Source organism: Podarcis pityusensis (genome assembly GCF_964106645.2).
Source record: "Podarcis pityusensis genome assembly, chromosome: 1".
NCBI lineage: Eukaryota > Metazoa > Chordata > Lepidosauria > Squamata > Lacertidae > Podarcis > Podarcis pityusensis.
The window spans coordinates 99824568-99851004 of record NC_138028.1 but is presented as its reverse complement, the minus strand read 5'-3'; the positions used below and the strand labels follow the sequence as shown (position 1 = coordinate 99851004).

The 26437-nt window shown below is 39.7% G+C and overlaps 1 protein-coding gene and 1 long non-coding RNA gene across 5 annotated transcripts in view; one reads left to right on the top strand and one right to left on the bottom strand.

Annotated features, from left to right (window-relative positions):
- The window catches only part of LRP1B (LDL receptor related protein 1B), a 776343-nt gene that overhangs the window by 712849 nt on the left and 37057 nt on the right, over positions 1-26437 (top strand). For all 3 annotated transcript variants that reach the window (XM_081004634.1, XM_081004635.1, XM_081004633.1), the window contains 15 exons: positions 1732-1848; positions 3976-4095; positions 4364-4483; positions 5801-5917; positions 8041-8147; positions 9622-9751; positions 9933-10039; positions 11008-11140; positions 13557-13679; positions 15371-15493; positions 16689-16826; positions 18471-18605; positions 21015-21134; positions 22427-22668; positions 25014-25237. In XM_081004634.1, the coding sequence (XP_080860760.1) occupies positions 1732-1848; positions 3976-4095; positions 4364-4483; positions 5801-5917; positions 8041-8147; positions 9622-9751; positions 9933-10039; positions 11008-11140; positions 13557-13679; positions 15371-15493; positions 16689-16826; positions 18471-18605; positions 21015-21134; positions 22427-22668; positions 25014-25237 (2056 nt within the window). The remainder of the gene's footprint in view (positions 1-1731; positions 1849-3975; positions 4096-4363; positions 4484-5800; positions 5918-8040; positions 8148-9621; positions 9752-9932; positions 10040-11007; positions 11141-13556; positions 13680-15370; positions 15494-16688; positions 16827-18470; positions 18606-21014; positions 21135-22426; positions 22669-25013; positions 25238-26437) is intronic.
- The window catches only part of LOC308479324, a 207150-nt gene continuing 193799 nt past the window's right edge, over positions 13087-26437 (bottom strand). For both annotated transcript variants that reach the window (XR_013987606.1, XR_013987607.1), the window contains 2 exons: positions 16758-16815; positions 13087-13469 (listed from right to left, as the gene is read on the bottom strand). This is a non-coding gene — a long non-coding RNA (uncharacterized lncRNA). The remainder of the gene's footprint in view (positions 13470-16757; positions 16816-26437) is intronic.

Sequence of the window (26437 nt, the reverse complement as noted above, 5' to 3'; positions counted from 1 at the left end):
GCTGGCACATCTTTACTGGGCCAACGCTGCCTCATTCTTCCTCTACATAAGCAGCAGCAACTCAGCTGTCAAGAGTGAGTGCTGCCACTCAGCCACACTGATTGCTGCTGTGTATAGGTATATTTATACATGTGGGTCAATTCAAATTGAGTTTAGGTGATTTTTCACTATAATTTGAAACCCAGACTGGATTACTGGGAAGGAAACTAGTTATGTTTGACTGCCTTTGCTTCACAGGGCTAATGGTTCTCAAATTTCAATCAAATCTCTGAGGACTAGAGCTCAAAGTGTCCTCCTCTGCTGCAGAGGAAATGTAAGTGAGGCTAGCGGTGATCTGAGAAGAGTGGCTTGCTACTTAGAAGGAGTGAAGTCATCACTGCTAATGCCATGATAAAGAATAGGATGTGAGGGTGATCTGGCTGAGACATCTGTCACCCCATTGATCGCCAGGGTTGATTCGGCTGATATGGCTGGCTAGGCGGGTGTCCCCTTCCTCCCTCGCTGCTCCATGTGCTTCCCTCCTGAAGCTGCATGCTCGGTGGAAGAGGACGACCATCCCAGATAGAAGGAGTATGCCGTTCTTTGGTCAAGGGTATACGATAGCTGTGATAAAGAACAAATATGACTTGCATTGAGGTTTAGGGTGGAGAAAGGCTTCCCAAATGTGCAACCGTTACTATTTTGGATAGATAATGTTTTATTAAATCTTCCATTAATTTAGAAAACCCTGAAAATGTAGAATTTTAAAATGAATCAATAAAATTAAGAACTCGTAGACCACAATATTAAATTGGTACTACTGCAGGTACCAATGGCTGATGCTGTGGGATTCATTTCTGAGTAAGCATGCTTAGGACTGTGGTGTCATAGTAGTGATTTGTAGCAGTCCTATAGCATAGCTGTCATAATTCCAGCCTAAAACATCTTCTTCCTATGGATGCCTAGAATCTTGCTCATAATTTTGGAGTTGGCTAGATTTTATTTAAACAAGCTAGTTTCACACTCACAGAGAGGCAAATTTCAGTTTTAGTTATTAACCTAGGCATACACATACTTTTAGCTAGTACTGTTTCTTGTATTGATTCAGAAGGTATTTGTGCTCTGTGTATCAATATCATCATTCAGATATTCACAGTAAGTATTGGTGCATTAACTAGTTTGAATGCAGTCATTTTGCTGATCTGTACTTGCAATATGATGTCCTGAAGAACATCAGAATGCAGGAAATCACACACTTTACAGTTGCTGAGAAATTCTGCTTTCATGCCAATTAGCTTCCACTTCTCCTGCTTGGACGTCATATAGTTGTGGGAGAAAGGTGTAGCTGTGAATTTGTAAACAGAGAGTCATCTGGCTGAAACAATTTTAGTACAGCTAAGAGAAAATACATTTAATTGCTTCTTTGAGGCAAGAGAAGCAATTAGAATCACCCAGTTTCTGATAGTTCTCACGTTGCTTTAAAAATTACAAAATAGAGGCATGCATTCTTGTTAATTGCAAAACATTTAATATGCATTTGATTAAAAAAGCACTGACTTATAATGGAAAATTTTTATTAACATACTTGGACTAAGAGATAGACACTCTACATATCTATTTATTAGTAAACAAATATATGATAGCTTTTTCATAAGCCTAGAAATGCTATGAAAGGCTGTTGTGTTGTTGCTGTTTTTTAAAAAGCTTATTACCATGAAATGCAGCTGTTCAACACTTTATTCTTTTTTCCAGCTGAATTTAAATGCCAGCCTGGGCGATTTCAGTGTGGAACTGGACTCTGTGTTTTACCAGCATTTATATGTGATGGAGAGAATGACTGTGGAGACAACTCTGATGAACTCAATTGTGGTAAGCATTATATGGCATGAGACTGCTTTGAGGTTGCTGTTGTTGCCTACAATCAAGTGGTATATAAATTTTCTGAAATAAATAAAATCAAATAAAAAGCTTTTTAGAGAATCTGATGCTATAGTCTACCATTTATCAGCTGCAGCACAGCGTCATGTACCGTGCTCCAGTTTCTTTTCTTTTCTTTTTTAATTGGTTTTTCCATATTACATCACAATACAAATATACCAAAGCCATCACCACATCCTCCCCATCTCCACAGATATCAATCAGTCAAACATAATATTCTTTTGTCCCTCCCCCCCCCCAGGATGTTTCACCCCTCCCATTGCAAGAATCTGCTGACAATGTTTCAGAAAGGAGGGGGCGGATTTTGCTCATCGCTTCTTCCGCTCCAGCCTGTGGGAGTCTGAGTGTTATCTGTATATAGATAAGGTGACTGCTCAAGCAGCTGTAACACTCATGCAGTCCAGCGTCTCCGATTAGTCTTTAGTTAGTTTATGCAGTAGCTGTAGAGAATAAAAGAAGTTATACTTCAGAGCTGTTGTTCGTGTGGTTCATACTCTGCTGTGCTCCGCTGATTTTTGGAACTGAGTTTGGTGCTCACAGCTCTAAGTTGTGAGTCCACAGCACTTAGACCTGCTCCCTGCAGTGGAAGGTCTCTGGGAGTGCTTTTCCAGCTCGCCTGGCCCAATCGGGGCTGAAGAGGTTGAGCCCAGTCGTTGGCACCGGCTGAAAGGCGAAGCTGACACCCCCCGCTTCCCTCCGCCCCTACTCAATTTCCTCTACATTCTGACATTACATTTATCTTTGCATTCTACAATCTTCTCAAATCTTCTATATATTCTTATTATCCTTCTTATTATCCTTCTATATATTCTTATTTACCTTCCCTCACCTTCATTGTTCCCTTGTAAAAGGGCCGCCAGCATTTCACATCTCCTATCCAGTGGCTGGTTTAGTCTTCAATGCTATTGCGTCAGGATAAGGACAATCCTGTTTAAGATGCAGAAGTGCTGTGCAAGGGTTTTTACAGGTGTGGGGGAAGTGAAACCGCACAAATATCCCAGCACAACGTTCTAAGAACTGAAGGAGAAACCTCATTTCCCTAGTGTTTCTATAACTTACTGTTGCCACAAGAGTACTAAAGAGATCTGATACAATGCTAGAAATCTGTAAAACAGGACAAGCCTGTCTCTTTAACTGATATAGGATATGCCATTTTATCAGCTGTTGTGCATCCGGGTGTTTGAGCTTCCCTAGCTAAAATTCTGAATAGGACCAGGCTGCCAGTAATGTTTAGCTCTTAAGAATCATTAAGAAGTTGGAAGATAATTGCAAAGAGTGTATCACTCTAATATTATTATAAGATGACTGATAACAGCTATCAGGAGAGTTACAAGAGAACGGTGACCTCTTTAAACACTCTTCTTTGTTTGGTGAAAAGGCTGCCTGGCAATAAACCCTGGATAAAATGGATGTACAAGAGGAATGAAAAAGAGTGATAGAGAAGGGGAAACATAATTACATAAAGGAGATGTAATGATGTGTTGCCAGCTTGTCATTTCAAAATGCACTTGGAATAAAGGGGTGTGTGTGTGTGTGTGTGTGTGTGTGCGTGTGCAAAGTTTCAGGTTGTAAGATAAACATGAAGAAGTCTGAACTTAAAACTACTTTAATGAACAGTTCAAACAAGATTTAAAGAGCCAATTTAATATTGAATATGAATCTCTTTATTTTGGATAATGGTTGATTTTTAGGTAAGCAAATATGCCAAGCACTGCAAATCAGAACCAAGTAACAGCTTGATTCCCATTGAAAAGTTGTGGCAGCATGCAGTAGCAACAGGTGTTGCTGCCTGTCTTGTCCAGTCTGGTTCTAGGTGAGATAAGTGACTGGTGGCAGCATACAGTGATGGTGATGGCAGCAGTGCCAGTAGTAGCATGTTGCAGCACTAGGTAGAGATCCAGGTGGGAACTTATTGCAAACATCATGCTGAGTGCTCACTGAAATCTGGTACCAGCCCTGATAATGAGGCATTCAAAACAGGACTAATATAGTTGAGCAGTATAGAATGAGAATCACCCGAGTTTTCTGTCCTGAAGCTTCTTATTTGTTTGTCCTCAGATACACATGTCTGCCTGTCAGGTCAATTTAAGTGCACCAAAAATCAAAAGTGCATTCCAATAAATCTCAGGTGTAATGGACAGGATGACTGTGGTGATGAAGAAGATGAAAGAGATTGTCGTAAGTTACTTACGTAGAAACTCCAAAATTGCATTATTTGTGGTCAGTCAAACACACTATACACATTGTTGTTTTGGTGAATTCTTTTGAATAATACAATTTGAATAATGTAGGAAGTGGAGATAAGACATTGGTTTTGTTGTTGGGGTTTTTGTTTGTTTGAAGAATTGAGAGAAAGCTAGTTTAAAACAGCGTTGATTGTTTTAATTAGAATTTCTGAATGTTAGAAAACAGTTTCTGTACTTAAAGTAGCTCATTTTCTTTAAAGCGGAAAACAGCTGTTCTCCTGACCATTTTCAGTGTAAAACAACAAAGCACTGCATTTCTAAACTATGGGTTTGTGATGAGGATCCTGATTGTGCTGATGGGTCTGATGAGGCAAACTGTGGTGAGTATCCTGTATACTACTGGCAAATGCAATTCTCTAGTGCCTGCCCGTATGTGGCCAAAATTATATGTCCCATGCACAAGAGTGAAATATCAGCAGGCTTGGTGGAAATTCAAGGTTTGCAGACATACCAAAAGAGAGAGAGAAATCATGAAGTGGTGAGAGAAACCAACAACCCAAAGACCACTCTGAGCATACTCATTGTCCATTGAATGCAGCCTACTTCTTGGATGATAAACCATGTGAGATTGGGAATGGAATTGAGCATGCCAGCTCTTTGTAACAATGTACAGGAGCAATTTTTGTTGTAAGGCTTGTTATTATTTTTAAAATATTCTTACTAAATTTATTACCCACCCTTCACCAGCAGGTCCCAGGGTGATTTGCAGCTATTTAAAAGCAGTTGAAACCAAGGAAAAGAGTGGGTCCTGAAAAATACCCAAGAATATTAAGTGTTTCATCACAACTAGTGGTAATAAAGTCAGTTCATATTAGAATCATTTCAGATTAGAATGACTCCTTCTATGCAGAAAAAGGGTTTTGATCCAGTGGAAAATCCCACTGATGGAAGAGGACGGGAGGGATTTTTTGTTGATTCTATTCTCCCTCTGCTGCCATGCCTGTTCTAAAAGGTAAAGGGACCCCTGACTGTTAGGTCCGGTTATGACTGACTCTGGGGTTGCGGCGCTCATCTCACTTTATTGGCTGAGGGAGCCGGCGTACGGCTTCCGGATCATGTGGCCAGCATGACTAAGCCACTTCTGGCGAAGCAGAGCAGCACAAGGAAATGCCGTTTACCTTCCTGCCGGAGTGGTATCTACTTGCACTTTGACGTGCTTTTGAACTGCTAGGTTGGCAGGAGCAGGGACCAAGCAACGGGAGATCACCCCATTGCGGGGATTCGAACCGCCGTCCTATGCTCTGTGGTTTAACCCACAGCACCACCCGCGTGTTCTAGACAATCCCTAAATCCCCTGAAGCAAGTTTTCTGAGGGCACAAGAGGCTGCAGCGGGGAGGGGGGATCTTAAATTGCTTCTTCCCTTCTACTGGCAGAAGTGCCTCTTGTGAAAAGTTCTGTTCCAGATTTTCCCATCAGCCACATTCAAGTTTGGATCCAAGCAAATAATTATCCCCCACCTCCGGGCAAATAATAATATGGTAAAAATAAAATGCATTCTGACATAGCAGCTGATAATTAATTCAGTACCTTTGCTAGTGAAACATAGTTTAATGTGCTATAGATCTGGCATGCATTTTTCACAATGCTTAACTACCTAAGATTATTAGAATAAAAGCAGTATCTGTCTTGGTTACAGATAAAAAAACATGTGGGCCTCATGAATACCAATGTAAGAACAGCAACTGCATTCCAGATCACTGGAGGTGTGACAGCCAAAATGATTGTGGTGACAATTCTGATGAAGAAAACTGCAGTAAGTAATTTCTGACTTGCTAGTAGTACGTGTGAAAGGGATCTAGGGGGTCTTAGTGGATCACAAGTTTAACATGAGTCAACAGCGTGATGCAAGCTATTCTAGGCTGCATCAAGTCCAGATTTATTCTGCCTTGGTCAGACCACACCTTATTATTCCAGAAGCTAAATTTGAATTTTTGAGTATTTGGAATACTTGCATAAGCTGTGTGAAATAAATAAAGTCAACTCACCTACAGTAGCTAACTGCAGTAGCAAGAAGTGCAAAGTGTTGGTTTGTTAGCTCCTATGGCTTAAAAAGGTGAAAGAAAGCTTTAGGGCCAAATTCAATCAGCCAGTCTTGCTTTGAGTATTTTTTTCATATAAATATATATATATAAAGCAGTATAGAAATGAAATTATTATTATTAATAATAATAATAGCAGAAGCTTGTGCAAGATGAGGTTTCCCCTTCCCCCCCCCCCATGTCCCTATGCCTTCCCAAACTGACTGGGGGGGTGGGAAGGAGAATACATAGAACAGTGAACAGCGGGGGGGGGGGGGGAGGAGGAGAAGGGAGATAATTCCATCAGACAAGCTGAAATGCTCGAACGGATGGAGTGATCTCCTTAGCACTACATTAGCACTCTCTTTTTAAAACTTTGGCCTACATTGTAGTAACATCAAAAGCTTTTGGGAAGCTTTTGATAGTTAAAATAGTCCTTTTTAAAAATGCATATTTTCTTATATGGAACTAAAAAGTGGAGAGCCTCTGCGGGTATGTAAGAGTAAAATACCTTTTATCAATAGTTTCTGAATTTCAAGCATACTTATTTTAAATATGTATGAGCATGCCCCCCCCCATTTTTAAGCTGGATTTTTTTGAAAAAAATAATAATAATGTTACAATATTATTACACGCCACCCCAATCTCTGCTGAGCAGCTGCATAAGATTCCAGGGGTTGCAGGCGTTCTTACCCAGGGTTAGTGTTTCCTTCAGGAATAAGGCTCAACGGAGGCTAGTGTCTTTAGGATATATACGTATTTTTCGCTCTATAACATGCACCAGACCATAACACGCACGTAGTTTTTAGAGGAGGAAAACAAGAAAAAAAATATTCTAAACGAAATAGTGGATATATGATTTTTGTGGTTCATGCTGTGGCCACAGACATGTGATCTGACAGTGAGTTTGGAGTAGCCCAATGCAAAAATCCTGAGGATCCATGTGGATCCATGCTTTGTAACCACGAAGGAGGGAAGGAAGGGGAACCATGGATCATCTGCTCACGACTGCAGCAGATCCCCCCCGCCACCCGCAGGCATTCGCTCCATAACACGCACAGACATTTCCCCTTACTTTCTAGGAGGAAAAAAGTGAGTGTTATGGTGCAAAAAATATGGTATATGCAACCTGGAGTTTCCAATGGAGGGGCTCACAGCAGCAGTACCCCAAAACGCACCAGAATATTCCATAGCAACAACAACAAGAAGCCCAGCACAACCCAGCTTCCTGGTTACATCACTCCAGCCCTAATCCCCATAGCCTAAATTCTGGTCTCTTTTATAATCCAGGAGAAGGCCCTTCCTTTGATGTCCTAAAACTCATTGCCTGAAAAGGGATTAGCTTTTCACATTTATTCACACTTAGCCCTTGAGAGAGGGAGGGAACCAGCACATTTGCAAATGAGATCTGCCCTTTCATTCTTTTGTTTCACCTAAATGGCTTATCCCCAGGTGGTCACCGCACAAGGAAATTACCTCAGCTAATTAGCTTTTAGACTTGTTGATTCTACAGGATTACAATGTCAAATACACAACCCAGGAAGTGTGCTTAGGTTAATTAACTCTTCGCATATTAACAGCTGCCAGCCCACATCTTGAATACACATGAATCCAGCTATTATGGGTCCTAAAATACCGGTTCTAATTAAATTCTAATATTTATTAAACCCAATTAGCACCCTCAGATGTATAACATTATAAATAATATAAAGGGAGAACACAAAATTAATGGAACCAGGAAACAGTTCTGATTCCAGTTCTTCGTGTATCACGGGTAAGCTTGGGAGAGTTCAATCAAACTAAGAAAAAAGTTCTCTAACTTATGTTTAGTTTGAATCTGAAACATTTCTTCTTTCAGAACCACAAACATGCGCTCAGAAAGACTTTCACTGCTCAAATGGAGACTGTATGTCTGCAAGATTTTGGTGTGACGGTGATTATGATTGTGCAGATGGCTCAGATGAGGTAGGGCTTTGCAAGAGATTGGTTTTGATACTTAGCACCTATATATGATGGGATACTAGCAGCAGGGGGTGAAGTGCCTTTTCCACCTCAGTACCCCCAAAACATCCATGCTTGGGCTTATATACTGATGCACACGCCACCTAAAACCATGTGATCAATACTCTACGTAAGATCCAGGATTAACAACTTGATTTGGATCTACAAGCATTGGTCCCGGTCCTCCCCTACATAGCTGCTGAGCAAGCAGATCCAAAGGCAGTATAGAAATATATGGCAAGAGTGGCAAATGACTTCAAACCCACTCCTTTAACATGTGTAACTGGTAGGACAGAAGAACATACTGCCAAAATTCAGTTTTAGTATTAGTTTTTGCCTAAAGAAAAGGCTCAAATGTAAGACTTTGGAGGCTCAAACGTAAGAATTTCTAGGAAGTTGAAAGTAAGGTTGAGTCAACATGGTCTCACAAAAATTCTTCATGTTATTGGTACACTGTAGAATTGGGGTCAATTAACTTTGAACTAGATTGCAGGAAATATCCTGATCTACTGAGGGAAGTCAGTTAGTAGTTTGCAGGGGGGGGGGGACTATATTAAAAGAAACAACTAGCCAGTAAGACCTGTGCAAAAGGAAGTCAACAAAATAAAATGGCATTATAGCCTGCTCCATTGAGGAAAAGCAAGCTGCCAACTCATAGTTTGGTATCACAAACTATGAGTAAAATAGCCTGGTATTGCTGCCCAACAGCAAGATGTTTTTTTGTTTTTTTTTAAGTGAAAAGCTATGAGCTTTTTTCCAAAACAGAAGCATCAAGGATAACTTTCTAATGGTAAGAGTGTTTGACAGTGGAACAGACTCCCTCAGAAGGTGGTAGACTCTCCTTCCTTGGAGGTTTTTAAGTAGAGGTTGGATGGCCGTCTGTCATGGATGCTTTAGTTAAGATTCCTGCACTGCAAGGGCTTGGACTAAATGAACCTTGGGTCCCATCCAGTTCTTTGATTCAATGCATAATCAAACCTCGTCTTAATCCCTTTTCGGTCCAGGTCCAAACTAGTGTGCAGCTTTGTAACTTTGGAGTTAAGAGTTCTGAAAATTCTAACCTTGCAAAAATCTGGCTGCTGCCCTGTCACGTGGTCTCAATTTTTCATGAGGTGGAAATATCACAGAAAATAATAAGAAAGGTTTCATATATCCCTATTTTTAGCCCATATTTGAAGTGATAATTCTGAATGTACTTTAAGAAAAATGTCACCGTATTTGAGGTGGCCATGTCCATGACTATCACTCAATCAAATACGTGCTATCCAGTTGTGATTACTATTCCATTTTATAATTTCTGCTACTTTTGTATAACTTTGGAAATGATTGTTTTATTACTGGAGAATTCACAAATGCTGTTCGTTTCCAGGCATAATCTTCTTTTTGCACTTTGTATTGTATATTACTTCAATTAGTTGCATTATTTTGTTTATGACAGAGATACTGTGATTCTGGCTGCTTAAAAGACCAGTTTCAGTGCTCCAATGGTCAGTGCATTTCCTCAAAGTGGAAATGTGATGGACACGATGACTGCATTCTTGGGGAAGATGAGAAAAATTGTGAACCAGGTAAATCTTTATCGGGGGGGGGGGGGGAGGAATAAGAGAATTATTAACTGCAATGAAAAACACTGTTAGTAATATATTTTGCCCTTACCAAACATGCCACTCTGTAGAAATACAGATTTTACCAAATACCAAGTTTACAGTGCACTGTCTTTCTCTAATGCCAAATATATTTCTGATATAGCATCTCCAACCTGCTCTTCGAGTGAGTATGTGTGTGCCAGTGGAGGGTGTATCTCAGCATCTTTCAGATGTAATGGAGAATATGACTGTCCTGATGGCTCTGATGAGGTACGCAGTTAATTAGTCTTGACCTGTTCTAAAGTTTTGGCTAGCAAATTTAGAAGTTTGAATTTAAAGTAGCAAATATTGTGGAATTTCATTCTACCCCAGAGGTTTCCTTGTACAGAAAAGCAAACAACTCAGTCATTACTGGGCTTTTCTATTTTTTCCCAATAATGGAGTAGTTGAATCTTTCATTGATTTGCATAGCTGTAAGGTCCTTTCAGTTCTGGCCCCCAAATTCTGGAATTACCTCATGTCAGAGGTTCACCAGATCTGTTTCTTGTCTGAGGAGCTTGAAAGATCAGACAACTACTTGAGTACGCCCAGGTTTGCTGTTTTAATTGTTGCATTTAAAAACCAATATGCAACAGGATGCAACAATTTAATCCTTACATTTTCACATTGTGACCCACTTTGATGGCTTTGGTCAAAAAGCAAGTTATAAATCCATAAAGAAATAAATATGGGGAATTTCATAAGAACAGTGGCGCTCCGTGGGCTGGGTGGTAGTTATTGAGCAGTATCCAAAAGTGTTTTATGCTTCTGCAAGGGCACTTCCAGTCTCACAAGATAGATCCCTCCTTCATTTCTTTTTATACCCCTTCCTCCTCCAGCCCCTGCACTCTTTCCCAGGTTCCAACTTTCTATACTCACAAAAAGTCTTGCTTGAAAGCTGGAGAGGTGGAAAAGCCCAGTGCACAGTCACACTTCTTCTACTCATGTAACTTTGGATGCTAAGGAGTGGTTTTAGGGCAAAGGGGTCGATGTCATGCCCCCTCCTTTATAACTCAGAATGGTGTTGTTTGCATTTGTAGTTATTTATATTCAGTGTTAATTGTAACTTTTTTGTCAGCAAGAGAAAAGTGACCCACCTTTGGATTATTTTTATCAGTTTTGGCAAATTCTACTTGGTCTGTCTATAACTCTGTTGCTTTTGTTTATAAATACTGCCACATATAAATGTATTTAAACAGATGGATTGTGTAACAGAATGTAAGGAAGATCAGTTTCGATGTAAAAATAAGGCCCACTGTATCCCTATCAGATGGCTTTGTGATGGAATCCAAGACTGTGTGGATAGCAGTGATGAACAACATTGTGACAGAGGTGAGAGTCATTATGTTCTTCCCCACTAATAATAATAATAATAATAATAATAATAATAATAATAAATTTATACCCCACCCATTTGGCTGGGTTTCCCCAGCCACTCTGGGTGGCTTCCAACAAAATATTAAAATACAATAAAATACAAAACACAGTCCTATGGAGCATGGAGAACAGTCCAAAACATGTCAGTACTGTAATAATTTTTTCTTTCTTTTGCCATTATATCTGTGCCCACAGGATAGTCCTATGCATGTTTAACCAGAATGAACCTCCCCAGTGCTTAGTTGGCTGTAATCGAAACACACTGGAAGTAAAATCCATTGAATTCAATGGGATTTGGTTCAGAGTAGATATGGGTAAAATTGTGTTGCATAAGACTTAATACAAACAAAGTAATTTTTATTTGCCCTTATTTATTTATTTTGCTATAAGAATGTACAAGGAAAACAGGCTGCCTCTGAGTAAGAGATCACCATGGGGGGGGGGGGGGAATCTACAATAGAACTACATTTGTTCTATTGGCACAAGCCCCGTTGAACTGAAGGGGAGCTTGCAACTTGGCCTTATGACTGCAGCCTTCAACTCTTTTCAGGTTGCTGTCCAACTCTTTTCAGGTTGCTGTTCAAGTGCTATAACTTGCACAAAAGGAGAAAAAGCTGGTAGCAACAGAGGTGGTTGACGATACTCCCACGCCCTTTACCTTAACCTGCAGAATGTCACATTTTGTTCAATAGACCTTTTTCCTTGGCCGTTAGCACAACGGCATTTTTGTAACTGTCACTATTTTGTTCAGAAAAGCCATATCCTTTAAAAAAAAAAAGAATTATGACTTGTAGTAATCCCTTAAAATATAGAGCAATATTATCTCATTGAGGCTGCCTTTTCACAAATCTAGTTCATCCTAAACCTAGGCAATCACAGGAATAATCCCAATTTCCATCTCTGAAGTGTGTGCTCTGTGAAGGCTGTATTTATAATTAAACTATCTGCTGATTTTTGGATTTGTTCTTTTATCAATCCTTCTGTGTTTGCATTAAGCCCACCTATTTTTTGAGATCTATAATTCTGTTTCCTCTATTAAGTTCATTTTTCATTTTAGAAAAAAGCATATTATTTTAGAAGATTTAGGCAAATCAGATTTAGGAAATGACCAAAATAAAACCATATTGAAAATAGGCTACTTTATCTAAATGACGTGCTTCAAAATAGGATTTAAATAAAATGCCCATCTCAGTTCACTAGCCCATTTGCAAGTAGCAAGTAGAGAGGGAGACTTTGTCTTTTTCAACTGTGGGGGCAGATAAAATTTATTTAATGGTTTTTCTGGGGGGAATTGAGGCTTAACAGCTAAATGTAGCAGCAAATGGCACAGATTCTTCTTTTTCTTTTGCCTTTAAAGTTATTGTAACATATTGTGCTCATCCACTGACTACGGTGGTAGTGCGAAAGCAGGTTTCACCCAAATGGTGTCTGACGTGCCTGTGCAGTTATTCTACGTCAGATAACACAACATTGTTCTGAGTTGGTTTATAGGAGGAGTGGTAAATGGTCGTTCCTACTGGGTGCTGAGAATTGTTGCCCTACTGATGTCACTTCCACTTCCAATCGGCAGCAGCAATCAATCAATCAATCAATCAATCAATCAATCAAGTGCATATATTAAAACACAATGCTGAATCATATATATGGGGTGGGGTTATTGGGTTGTTGTTTTTATTTTTATTTTATTCTATTCTATGAACCACCCTGAGACCTCCAGGTATAGGGTGGTATGATGATGTTGATGATGATGATGATAATAAAGAACGGACACCACCCCAATCTCCAAGCAGTGTAAAATTCCAGCGGGTCTAGGCACATACCAGGGCTCATTTTTCTTGGCATGAGGGACAGCGGAGACTGTGGTGTCTTTATTACATACGGTTTATTTAAACATATATACAATCTGAGCCTACAATGGAGGGAGTCACAGCATTAACACCTCCAGAAGATCTTGCTTCTCCCATATCCACAGCCTAGGATCCGAGCAGAAATCAGGCATGGCTTTATCTGTCAGCTGCCCAGGCTGCTGCCTGCTTCTAGTTTCCAGCTCACATTCATAACTCTGGCCTGTCCTTCACAGTAACAGCCAGGTGAGGGAGGGGAGCCCACTCATTTGTCCTCTGGCACAGAGCCAATTTCTGTTACCTTAACAACCCATATTTAGGGGTCCTTGACAGGAAACCTGTCTGACTCGTCCAGCAATTGAATCCTTATTTGATCCAGGAATTAGAAAGGACTCCAGCATACAGCAAGACATCTGTCCCCAAATGCACAAACAGCTTCCCTATAGAAAAATAACAGACACATTATACACCCAGTTAAAGCATAAAAATATATGTATAAACTATTTTCGTTTTTCCGTGTTTTTCAGGGGGGAATATATGTAGATCGGATGAGTTTCTTTGCAACAATTCACTCTGTAAACTGCATTTTTGGGTTTGTGATGGAGAAGATGACTGTGGAGATAACTCTGATGAACTCCCTGAAATATGTGGTAAGTTTCATTTCCTACAGTATGGTGTGTTGATTTGACTACCTTTCGACTGCTCAGTTTTGTGTTTTGCTTGGTCACTTGTTTTGTTTTGTTTACATATGTATTTATGACTGTGTACACATTGTGGGCAGGATTCAACTAAGTTGTCGAGTGCATAGAACAAGGTTTGCTTGCACAATGGTAATCCCCCCTCCTCCAACCATCCCCATGTTAGCAATTTCACTCCTCTGAGGCTGCATTTTGTGATTAGTGAAAACGTGAGAACCAGATATAGTCCTATCCGTATGTATTATGTGATGTGCTTTCACTTTTGCCTGTTCTCTCTCGGAGCTGGATGAGAGAGAGCGTCATGATTCTGTGTCCGTGTAATATAGTGTAAATAAATGGTAGTTTATAACTACGATGCCTCTTTCTTTTGCTGTGTCAAGAGAGAAGGCTAGTGTGCATAAATCAAGTTGGTTTATGTTGCTGGAGCGCCCTGGAGAAGAGGAGGGTGCCTTTTCCAGAGCTATGCTCACCGGAGGATGCTCAGAGATCTGGGGGGCTGCAAATAGCCCAGAGCGTAATCCCAACACCCCACTCTCTAAAAATGGCTTAGGGGGGTGCAGCAGGAACAGTAGAAAATTCCCATTGGGTGACCCTGTTCCCCGCATGCATACCCCACTTAGCGCTATGTTGAATTCCACCCAATATTGCTAAAGCACATTCAAAGCACATTTTCCTTCTTAAAGAATTATTTGATCTGTTGTTTATTAAGGGGTTGCTGGGAATTGTAACTCTGTGAGGGGTGAGCAGCAGAGCCCAGAATTATTTGAGGGGAAGTATGTGTTTCAAAGGTGCTTTAAAGGTATAGTCATATCTGTCAACGTTTTCCTTTTTTTAAGGGAAATTCCCTTATTCCGAATAGGATTCCTCACAAGAAAAGGGAAAAGTTGACAGCTATGGGTATAGTGTGTATGCAGCCTATGTCTTTATAGTAAACGTTGCAAATGCTACATTTGAAAGAAGCAAGTTAAAACACAGTAGTGTTACATGGTCCCGCCAAACGTTCCAAGAGGATTTCTTGATAGTTGAACATTTCAGCAATACTTTCCCCTTAAACCTTGCAGTTTTAAAGTCATAATACAGTGGTACCTCTAGTTACGAACTTAATTCGTTCCAAAGGTCTGTTATTAACCTGAAACTGTTCTTAACTAGAGGTGTGCTTTCGCTAATGGGGCCTCTTACTGCCACTGTGGCGCCAGCACACGATTTCCGTTCTCATCCTGAGGCAAAGTTCTCAACTCGAGGTAACTCTTCCAGGTTAGCGGAATTTGTAACCTGAAGCATTTGTAAGCCAAGACATTTGTAACTCAATGTATCACTGTATATACATATAGTAAAGGCCTGGTTAAATGTTTAAGGGGCTGAACCCCTTGAATCTACTGGTACAACAGACTTCTGTGTCCGCAGCTGAGTTTTTGCTTCCTCTCCTGTCCCATCTAACCCACCCTAAGGTGGGTAGGAGGAAAGGGGGAACCTCGTGTGCAAATGGAACTCCCGCTGCAACAGCAGAACTACACACATGGATCACTGGATACAATCCAAGCTTATATCTGGCATGTAATCACTTTTGCCTCTCTGTTCAAAGCGGATACATTCCATACATAATGAGCATTATAGTATTAGTTTTCTCTCTCCCTTTTTCACAGTAAAATTTCCATGTCCCCCAACAAGGCCTTACCGATGCAGAAATAACCGAGTCTGTCTGAGACGTGAGCAGATTTGTAATGGGATTGATGATTGTGGTGATGACTCAGATGAAGACCATTGTGGTGGGTATTTCCCCCCCCCCCCTTTGGATTATCATAAGACCAAAGTTCTCATTTGATTTATGAAAATGTGTGGATTATATCTTGTCGTCAATACTGCACAGACGTTGTGTAGTGTCCTTGATAGGTTCGGTGGCCTACAGGGTGAAACCATGTTCTTAAGTAATGGGACAAGCTGTATGGGACCATTAGCAGTTAATTGGATGAATCAGAGTTGGAAGGGACCATAAGGATCTTCTTCTCCAACTTCCTTCAATGCAAGAATCTTTGCCCAGTGACCCATAGATTAAGAGTCTCGTGCTCTGCCAACTGAGTTATGTATGCAGACTAAGTAGGTAGCAGGGCAGTCGCAATATATAATCCTAAGGCTAACAACTGTATTCAGTGAAATGCTAACATCTCTTACATGTTAAAGATATCCCATAAAGTCCAAGTCTTTGACACGATCACCTGGACTTCATAGGACCATTGTGATCATTTTGCCCTGATAAGTACCAAAGTCCGTACTGTCCAAGTCATGTCTGGTTCATTGAGTGAGGCCTTGACTCACAGTGGAATAGAGAACTGAAATTAAAGGAATGAGTAGCAGAACTGACTGCAGCTAAAGCATCAGCGTGGTAACGACAGCCACCACTCCTTTGCTAGTTTCTGTCTCGTGTCCTATACATTGCACACAGTGCAGCAGTACTCAATGCTGTTTGTAGGCATAGCACAGGAGGACCATAGGCTGGGCCAGCATATTCCATATTCCATCTTCCTTTTTCCACTCCTTGCTTCATATGATACTCAGTGAAAACAGCCTGACAATGAGGGCCAAGTTATTCTCCCAAGTGGAAAACAAGAAAATGAGGTAGGGGAGTGTATGCCAACTCAGACTGCTCCATCCTCTCAGTTTTGTGTTTTCTTGCCGCCTCTTGAAGCAGCAAGTGCAGACACCATTGTGTGAAATTTGTATTTCTCTGGGCAATTGTAGCATGCACATGTGCATCCTGGGATGTTGAATTCTCCCGTGGGAGAAATGGAAATCTTCTGATTGTCATGTTTCATGGGCTGCTGCAAGTATATAGTAGGTTTCTACATATCCAGGAAACAGTATTTTTTTTATTGGTAATGTTTCATTGTTAAATGCACTTGTTCCATTAATGATAATAATATCAAAGGGAGAAAAATCTGATTGCTCTCTTGTAACATTTTGCAGACAAAACTACATATAAGGCAAGGCCTTGTAAAAAGGATGAATTTGCTTGTAGCAATAAGCGGTGTGTACCTGTGGAACTGGAGTGTGATCAGTTTGATGACTGTGGTGATGGTTCCGATGAGCAAGGCTGTAAAACAAGTAAGTTTGATTTAGAAGTTGAAAGCTTGCCATTCTCAGAATAATAAAAAAGAACATGTTTTTATATTATATAGAACCTGTTATGTGTAATCTTGTAGAATTTAAATTAGCATGAACCAAACAGTATCTAACTCGGCTAGGAGAGGAGCACACCATCTGTGACGTTACCCAAGGGCCTGTACATTCACATGGTGCCAGTAAACCAGAGTTTGGCTTACATGTGAAAGTGGCCACTGAGCCAAAGTTGACATTGCTTCCTCCTGTTAATTTATTAGCTGATCAGGATCGTAAAGTGCATTGTATGTTAAAAATGTGGGGAATACATAAATATCTATATTAAAATGATTTAAAGAACTCACTTCCCTTTTGCAAATACAGCTTCCAATCTGCAATCTGAAGCAGTCTTAAGGGAATGAGATACATTGACAGGGCTCACCCACACTTCCCTTGCTGCTCGTCCTGCCACTTTCACTCAGGAAAATCCACTCTTTACCGCTGAATTGGAGCAAACATCAATTTGGTTTTCCTTAGATTAATGCTTGCTCTGATTCATCAGAAAGGAGCAGATTTCCCAGGGAAAGCTATGGGAGAAGCAGCATATCTCTCAGTTCTGTGCTTTCTAGGAACAGGATGAGTGGGAGTGTGGAAGAGCCATTATTGCATTTAGCCTTGAGAGAAATTTATTTATTTATTACATTTACATACCGTCTTTATCTTCCAAGGAGCTCAAGGTAGTGTACACAGTTCTCCTCCCTGTTTCCTCCTCACAACAGCCATGTGAGGTAGGTTAGGCTAAGAAATGGTGACTGGCCCAAATTCACCCAGTGAGCTTCAAGGCTGAGTGGGGATTCAAACCCTGGTCTCCCAGGTCACAGTCCAACACTCTAACCATTACACCACACTGGCTCTACAAAGTTCATCTTGGACACTATCTCTTGTTTGCTTTTTTCCTACTAATAAACCTATTTAAATAAAACTGTAGTGGAAAATATTGTGACGGTTTTCCTAGAAGGGATGTGTTTTTAATTGCTTCTGGGCAGTAAGAGATGGGGAAAACATTCTTAGATGAGCTTGGCTGTGAGTCCTGGAAGACCTTCTCCATGCCTTGCAGGTCTTTCCCCACCTGGCTTGGGAGGACAGGGCCCTGACTGACTCCAGCTCCAAACACTGAGGCACTTGAACAGATTATTGGACTGGGGTGTTTGTTCATTGTTTGCAATTATGTATTTTTTCACATTGTAAACCTCTTTGAGCATGGTTTTAGCTATGGAAAGGCAATATAAAAATAAAATTATGTATGTATGTAGAATACAAACTGAACTTGGTTTTGAGGGCTCACTCAAAAATGGCTTTATCAAAGGAAGTAATAACCAAGCTGATTATGGGAAAGGAGGAGGTTGGAGCATGGGTCTCATTCCTGATGCTGCAAACCATGAAGGATTGGAAACATGGCATTACAGTATATACAACCATATACAATATCAGGACTAGCTAACTTCAAAACAAAAGTTAAAGCTGACTTTCTTTGGAGACAAAATTCTTCATCAGCTATGAATGAAGACAATGGCTATGGATGTTCTGTAACAAACATGGAAATAAACTAAAATCCATTTGATTTTGCATCTTTTGTTATTTCCTTTTTAGGCTTAACTGAATATAGCTGCGAAAACAATGTGAACCCTTGTGGTGATGATGCATATTGTAATAAAACGAAAACACCTCTTTTCTGTCAGTGTAAGCCTGGATTTCAAAGGAACAGAAGGAACTGGCAATGTGAAGGTATTTGTGTAGAAACTGCTTTGAAATCCTTATGTTCAAAAATATTCCATAAAAATGAATAGCAACATTAAATGTCAAAAGATGGCCTTCAATTATTTTTGTTTTACGTATTCAAAAGCATTCTAAACCACTTAGTATCTATCCCCAAGTGGTATACAAAAACATGAATTGAAAACAGTAGAACAGTATAATAGAAACAGAGCTACAACACAAAACCAGTAAAATAGTATTATAAAAACCGAAATTCAATAATAAAAAGGTCCAAAGTTATATATTTACAATGAATCTGAAGCAGCTGACAAATAACAATCAAGTATGGTTATGAGATGTCCACTTTGGGGGTCTGAAATTAATGACAACAAAACCTTTTGTTTTGAACTAGGAAGTTAACCATCCATAATATTTTTTGTGTGTTTTTAAGCTCCTGCAAAATTCTTAAGATTTTGACTCTCTTTGTTATCCCTCTCCACCCCTTAACAGATAGAGATTTAAATAAATAATACCACAAATTTTCCAGAAATGAAGGTGCTTAATTGCAGGGATTCCCAGAATCTATGAGGGACACGGGTGGCACTGTGGGTTAAACCACAGAGCCTAGGACTTGCCGATCAGAAGGTCGGCGCTTCGAATCCCCGCAACGGGGTGAGCTCCCGTTGCTCGGTCCCTGCTCCTGCCAACCTAGCAGTTCGAAAGCACGTCAAAGTGCAAGTAGATAAATAGGCGGGAAGGTAAACGCCGTTTCCATGCGCTGCTCTGGTTCGCCAGAAGCGGCTTCATCATGCTGGCCACATGACCCGGAAGCTGTCTGCAGACAAATGTCGGCTCCCTCGGCCAGTAAAGCGAGATGAGCGTCACAACCCGAGTCAGCCACGACTGGACCTAATGGTCAGGGGTCCCTTTACCTTTACCTTACCAGTCTCTATGAGACTACCAGCGTTAGTCTGTCTCGTGCTCCTTAACTGATCTGGTGTGTGGGCAAGTGAGGTACCATCAGAAAAGTGAATGAGAGAGGTAGACTGGGGCTTGCTTTCACATAGGAGGGTAACTCCCCAACTGCACAGGGGACTATCGTATCCTTCCTTGTGTCACATTTCCCACAGGATGCCTTTGTGACAGCAGCCTCATAGCATTTATATCTCACATTTATTTGCATACCTCAACCAACACTCTTCTCATCAAGGAAAGCAATTTATTTTTTCCAAGCTTATAAACTCTGGAACTATAGGTTTACGAATAAAAGCAGTTAAGGAGAACACCTAAGTCTGACATTTTATTTGGGTCATCGTAATTCAACGTGGGGTAAGGAGGGACAGTCCGAAGTAAATAAAAAGGAACTCCATTCATTATGTGACTAAAGCATGATGTAAGGGTGCAAATCAGGCAGCAAACAGATGAAGGGGCTTTGCTCTAGTTTTAAAGGTAGGATAAGAGAATGTTGCAATAGATAAATAAATTAAATAAACAAATGAATAAAAGTCCCAATGGAAGGCAACAGAAATAAAACAGAGACCAAGCGAAAGAAAGCTAGAGAGAAAGGCATCTTTCAAAGTTGCTCTTACTCAGTTACAGCCCAACTTTCTTCCCCAATTTATCTCTGCTGTCTAGCATTTTGCTACTTTTGTCATTGAACCATTTTACATAAGATAGACAGTTCTTTAATGGCAATGGATTCCCCCCCCCCCCAAGTTGTAAAATCCAGTATGTTTTCAGATTTGTATGTTTTATGAAAATACAAAATATAACTGCAGACTGTGTTCACAGGATATCTGATCTAGAAGAGCTAGTGAAATTAGCTAAAATCAAGGCAGTTAATTACCTATAGGAGAGCTATCTACTGGCAGCATAGACTGTTGTACCAAAGAAACCTTTCTTTTCCATTGTTGCTGCATTTACAACATGCCATCCAACAGCCTGAATGGAGAATGGCCTCTAGAATTTAAGCAGCCTTCACTTGAAGATCAAACCATCCTGTGCAAAATCCATGACAAAACTGCTGGTTGTTTTTCTTCTGAGATATAACCATGCATATGTATTTAAGCTTGGAATTGCTGATTTACACTTTGAACTATAGAAGACTCAGTTTTAACAGATTCTTTGGATGGGTTTTGAACAGTTTCACACTTGGTGTCCTGAAAGGACTGCCTACAAGTTGCCAACTGCCCATCTTGACTGCCTAAAATTCTTTTCAATAGCTAGAATAATATGCCAGAACTCAAATCTGAGCATCTTTTGCTTAGTCTAGGAGTCTAAGGTTAAACCTGTAGACTGAGCAAATAGCTATTTTCTTTTCTTTTTTTAAGAGTTGAATTGCTTTGGGCTTTTAAAAATCTGAGTTCCAATTTTATGGTTATCTGTCGTGACTTTCTACAATGAATTGAAAAAGAAATGATAAAGGTTTTTCTTTTCTAGATATCAATGAATGTGCAATATTTGGCATCTGCTCCCAACTTTGTATCAATGTGAAAGGATCATACAAATGTACTTGTGAAAAAAATTATAAGGAAAGAAACAGCAGCTGCATTGCAAAAGGTAAGATGACAAAACAATTTGAATATACTAGTTGACATATTGGACATGATCCTTTCCCACAAAAGTCCACAGTGCTCATGAGCAAATGAATCCCTGTACAACTCAACAGAGAATTCCTTCTCTTCTCCCCATCCCTACCCCCCACTCCCCCCCCATGCATATGCATATGGAAACAGTGCATCAGGACAGTCTAGTCAATGGGAAGTCTCTGCAACCTCCAATATCCTTACCAAGCCCTCCCAGTCCTGCATATCTCAAGTTGCTTAAAACCTATCTCCATACTGAATGATTGGCTTGTGCGAGGTGTACATCCTATTCTGCAGTCCAAGTGCATTGCTTTCATGTGTTGCTATTTATATCTCTGATACGCGCCAAAAAGAATAACACCCTAAGTGAAGAGATAATTACAGCTTTGTGCTTGCATCTCTTACGCTTGAAAAGAGAGGCATTTATGGAAACAGCTTTTTCTCAGTATCATATTCCAGATTGAAAAGCCTTGAACTGTTGCTACTGAAGTGCAGAATGCCAAGTCACATAATATACAATTTAAGAAGAGATAAACTTCCACCTCAGAAGTACACTGTGGTTGATAGCCTCAAAAGTCATTGATACAGCAAGGACACCACCTTCTCTGTCTCACCATTCTATACTGAGACTCAGGCTTCCACAGGAGCACCAGTCGTATTAACTGGGAACTCTCCAAGATCATTTAAGAACTGATCAGCTTCCACAAATCTCTGGAAGTGGGCCATCATAATGTGCCTAATACCTCCACAGAGAGAAGTAGCCACAGTAAGACAAAAATCACCTGAAAATGGTCTGACCATGAAAAGAGTGTGAATATACTTTCCTCTAAGACAAACACTTGTTTTGTATGTAGGGCTAGTAATGTACTGGGAAATACCCATGGTTGTCACAGTGGTCATGAAATTCTTAGCCAGCTGTGATAAGGCAGTTTTGGCTTGAATGTTGAAGTCCCACATAACAATAATCCTGGGGAGGTTACTCAATATACCTACATATGAGACACTTGTTGCTAAAATTAGATTATATTTTATTTGTAGGAAGGCCATATGTTTATAGGGTTTCATTCCACACTACACTTACCTCTGGAATTATTTTGAAACTGCCCCATTGACTTCAGTGGGGTTTAAAAGTATCCAAAGCTAAGTGGGGTGTGGATGGCAACAGGAGTATCCAAATAAATATGAAAATTTAACATACATGAAGCACATTACTTCTTAGTAGTTGAAATTTACTTTATTTTTGTATTTCATTACAATAATCTCCAGGCTCTGAAGATCAAGTTCTCTACATTGCTAATGACACTGATATCCTGGGTTTTGTATATCCATTCAACTACAGTGATGTTCATCAACAGATTGCACACATTGAACATAATTCAAGAATAACTGGAATGGATCTATATTATCAAGGGGAAATTATAATTTGGAGTACTCAGTTTAATCCAGGAGGCATTTTCTATACAAAGATCCATGAGGGAGAAAGGAGACAAAGCAGTAATGGTGTGATAGTAAGTAAACTAAGCATATATTTTTGCTCATTTTTAATTTGGAACTGGATTTTCCCCCTTGGTTTTTGTATACTACATGTGGTAATTTTGAAATATAAAAAGTCCCCATTAATCAAGATTGATTACCTACTATTCAAATTAGCCTAGGTTAGTAATAATACGAAGGGGGCTCCTGCTGGGGTTTGTTTTTCATTATGAACATAAAGGACTGCCTCCTCTGACATGAACCAGCTGAATGTTATGATCATCTTCACAGATCCTCCACTGAATCCCTCTACGTTTTGAAGTTAGGTGGGTTGTGACCATAGAAAGCGCCTTTTCAGTTGTGCTGCCTTCCCAGGGTGGCATATAAATAATTCAAATAAAGAGACTAATAAAACTTCAAACATAAATAAAGCATGTTGTCAATCACAATATCTCCCACAGGTTATTTCAGCTGACAGACTTCAGTCATTCAGCTTAAGACTTCAGGGGAATCTATGAGAATTTTTTTAAAAAATAACTAAATGTTACATGCAACCAAAACAAAAGCTCAATGACCTGCTTCTGTGTTGCAAAGCAGCATAGATACTGGGTAAATCAGAGCAAAGAAGCAGCAGGGGACGGCGGGGTTAGCAGTATAGAGAAAAAGCACAGTGCATTGGTGGTTGGAGAAAAGCACATTGAGGTCATCAAGGTGGCAAGGCATGGAGTTAAGAGGATCCAGGCCTATTTTTTATATTTATTTGTAGTTATTTAACAATGACTTGCTGCTATTGAAGAGTGTTCAAATATGTTTGGAAATTGTTATCCAATTTGCATTTTTTTATGACTAGTCCCATAAATTCAAAGTCAATTTTGGTCCGTGTATTTTGGAAACTGTTGCGTCAAACAATAATACCATTAGGTTTTTGTTACTATCAGATTGTCCAATGCAGAAGTTTGGAATACCGCAGAAGCCAAATTCTTTAGATAAAGTCATTGCCCATGTGATGATCTCAAAGCAACACTGTTATGATGATATTGTGAGTTTTTCTTTAATACTCAATTTAAATAGGGAGGGTAGGTTTCTCATTTTTCAAGGATTAAGGGTGGGTGTCTGGGTGTGTGTGTGTGTGTACATACACACACACACACACACACACACACACACATATTTCCCCATGCAGTCCTTATCATATCACCTGGAGATTGAACTGACCTTTTAGTTTATGAAAAGAATTTCTTTAAATGTTTTCTGTGTACAATATATCACTTTGAATGCAAAGATATTATTCTGGTTGGTTTTTTGTTTGTTTGTTGTTCATTTTTGAAACAATATAATACGCTCACTAGCAGTGGTATACCTGAAAAATTGAGAGGGAAACATTCTAGGGGAAGGGTCAGGGCTATAAACAAGAATACTTAGTTCGGGGTCTGATCATCAGATAAAGCACGTCTACCCTGTGCTTTATACAACCATCAGGAGCTTGATAAATAAAATATCCGTTTTTTCTACTTGGCTGAATTGCAAAAAGAAAATTGTTAGTATTTTGACAGATCAAAATATAACACCAGTAGGCTAAAAACCATTTGCTGGACCACAAAATGTGCAGGCTTGAAATAGAACGATCTGCAATTTCAAGGAATATTCTTTACCAATTATGCTCCCTACAATGAAAAACTGGGCTCCTGAACTGCTTGTCTGGTAGTGTCTAAACTTAGTGAGCTGAGCAAACATGATCTTCCTGGGACTGCTACCTACTCTTCTATGCTTTTGCATACAGAGCTGCTGTACCCCATTTGCTCTTTCATCACCTGAAGATTTCACTAGACTTTTCCTCCATCATCCCACTTTTGGGCTACTTGTTGTCTGCCTTGCTTTCATTGTCAGTTGGGTTCCACCTCCCGACTGCTTCATTGCTGCTACATGGTACCTCAGTAGCTGCCAATTATTCATTTACAGTTATTAGCAAAATCCATAATGAATGTTTTCCAGACACCACAAAGCACAGGTGCCTAAATAGCTACCTGTTGTGCTGTGCGATGGAAAGCTTGCCGATTGTGACATATCACAAAGCAACCATCTGGCAACCCTCCTACCTATTATTCATATTTTCCCTACAGCAATTTATTGTAGTCATATGGAACTTGCAAAAAAAGAAGGAGAGGAGAAGCTTTGGTGACTGCTGATGTTAAACCACAGAAGATTTTTGTTGATACTGATCTTTCCATGTTTAATTGTATGATATTGCAGACTATTGAAATTAACGCCTTTTCAATTCTTTATTTCAAACGTTCATTTGAACTCAGTATTAAAATGTTAGTTTTAAAATATGAGAAATGTATGCCATTTTAAATTTAAAATCTGATGTGTTTTTTCCTAGTGTCCTGAATTCAAAAGGCCTAGAGATATTGCTGTTGACTGGATAGCTGGAAATATTTACTGGACTGATCATTCTAGAATGCACTGGTTCAGCTATTATACAACTCACTGGACAAGTTTAAGATATTCCATCAATGTAGGACAGATAAATGGACCAAACTGCACAAGGCTCCTTACAAATATGGCAGGAGAACCATATGCTATTGCAGTAAATCCTCCCAAAGGGTAGGTTGTTAAGAAGACCTTTGATCTATTTTTGTTCTATGAGCTTAAAACCTAACTTTGTACATGTTATCGTTGGCTTTAGGAAATTTATCTTACTAGATCATTCAGTGTGGTTTCTGTGTCTTGGATGACTTTTGTTCAGAATGAGGAAAATAATTGTTACAAATATTTCCTCCACATTCTAAGCTACATATTCAGCCAGTGCTAAGACATATCCTGTACACAACAGCCTATGTGAACAATATGTTAAGTGGTTCACCTGAGTCACATAGGTCCTACTCAATCTTTAAATGAAGTTTAAAAAAGTTTTTTGAAAGACCTCACTTTTAGAAACAGACACAATTCTAGTGACAGAAGTGGGGCTCCAGAGAACTTACTTCAGACTAGCGCAAATGTTTAGTAGAATTATTTTACAGGATTTTTGTTGTTGTTGTTGAACAGCAGACTCCCTATACCATACTGGGTAGTGCTGTTTAAGAAACAGCAACCCAAAGCCCAGTTGAAAATATGGAACTTGTAGGATGGATCTTTGGATCCCGACCAGAGGCAAGAAGAGAATATGCACACAGGAATCATGCACATTTATTTAACAGAACCCCACCCCTCAAAGTTAGACTAGCAGAGAATGTGATTAATTCAACCAAACTGGAATGTACCTGGAAAAACAAAGCATGCCTCAACAACAAATTGGTGATCTTAGCCAAGGAAATCTTTAAATGATAGCAGCTCAGGAGGAAACACAGTAGTGAACAAGGGAACACACAATGTATTAAGAGGTCACCACTGACTGGCAATTGCATGGTAAGCATCACTTGTGTCATTGCCAGGCAGTGTCACAATATGGTGGCAGAGACATCACCATGAATGATCAAAGCTACTCACTGGCAAACAACATCCAATGGGTCTCTAGATATAATGTATTTGTGCCAATATGAGATATACTTTGCACAGTGCTGAACCAAATCACTCTCTGTACTCTTTACTGCTGCCATAGAATGCCTGCTTGTACAGGTTTGGGCCCTCCTATTTATAGAGTGCAAGATGCCTTTACATGATTATGGTAAATGCTAGGGCATCTGCATTTAATGTTCGGCATATAGGACGTTATTCTGATCCACTGGAGTTGATGTTCAAAAGAAAATGTTTGCATTCTTAATTGGTGACAAAGTTCAGTTCGCATCCTCTTCTATTTAGCATTAT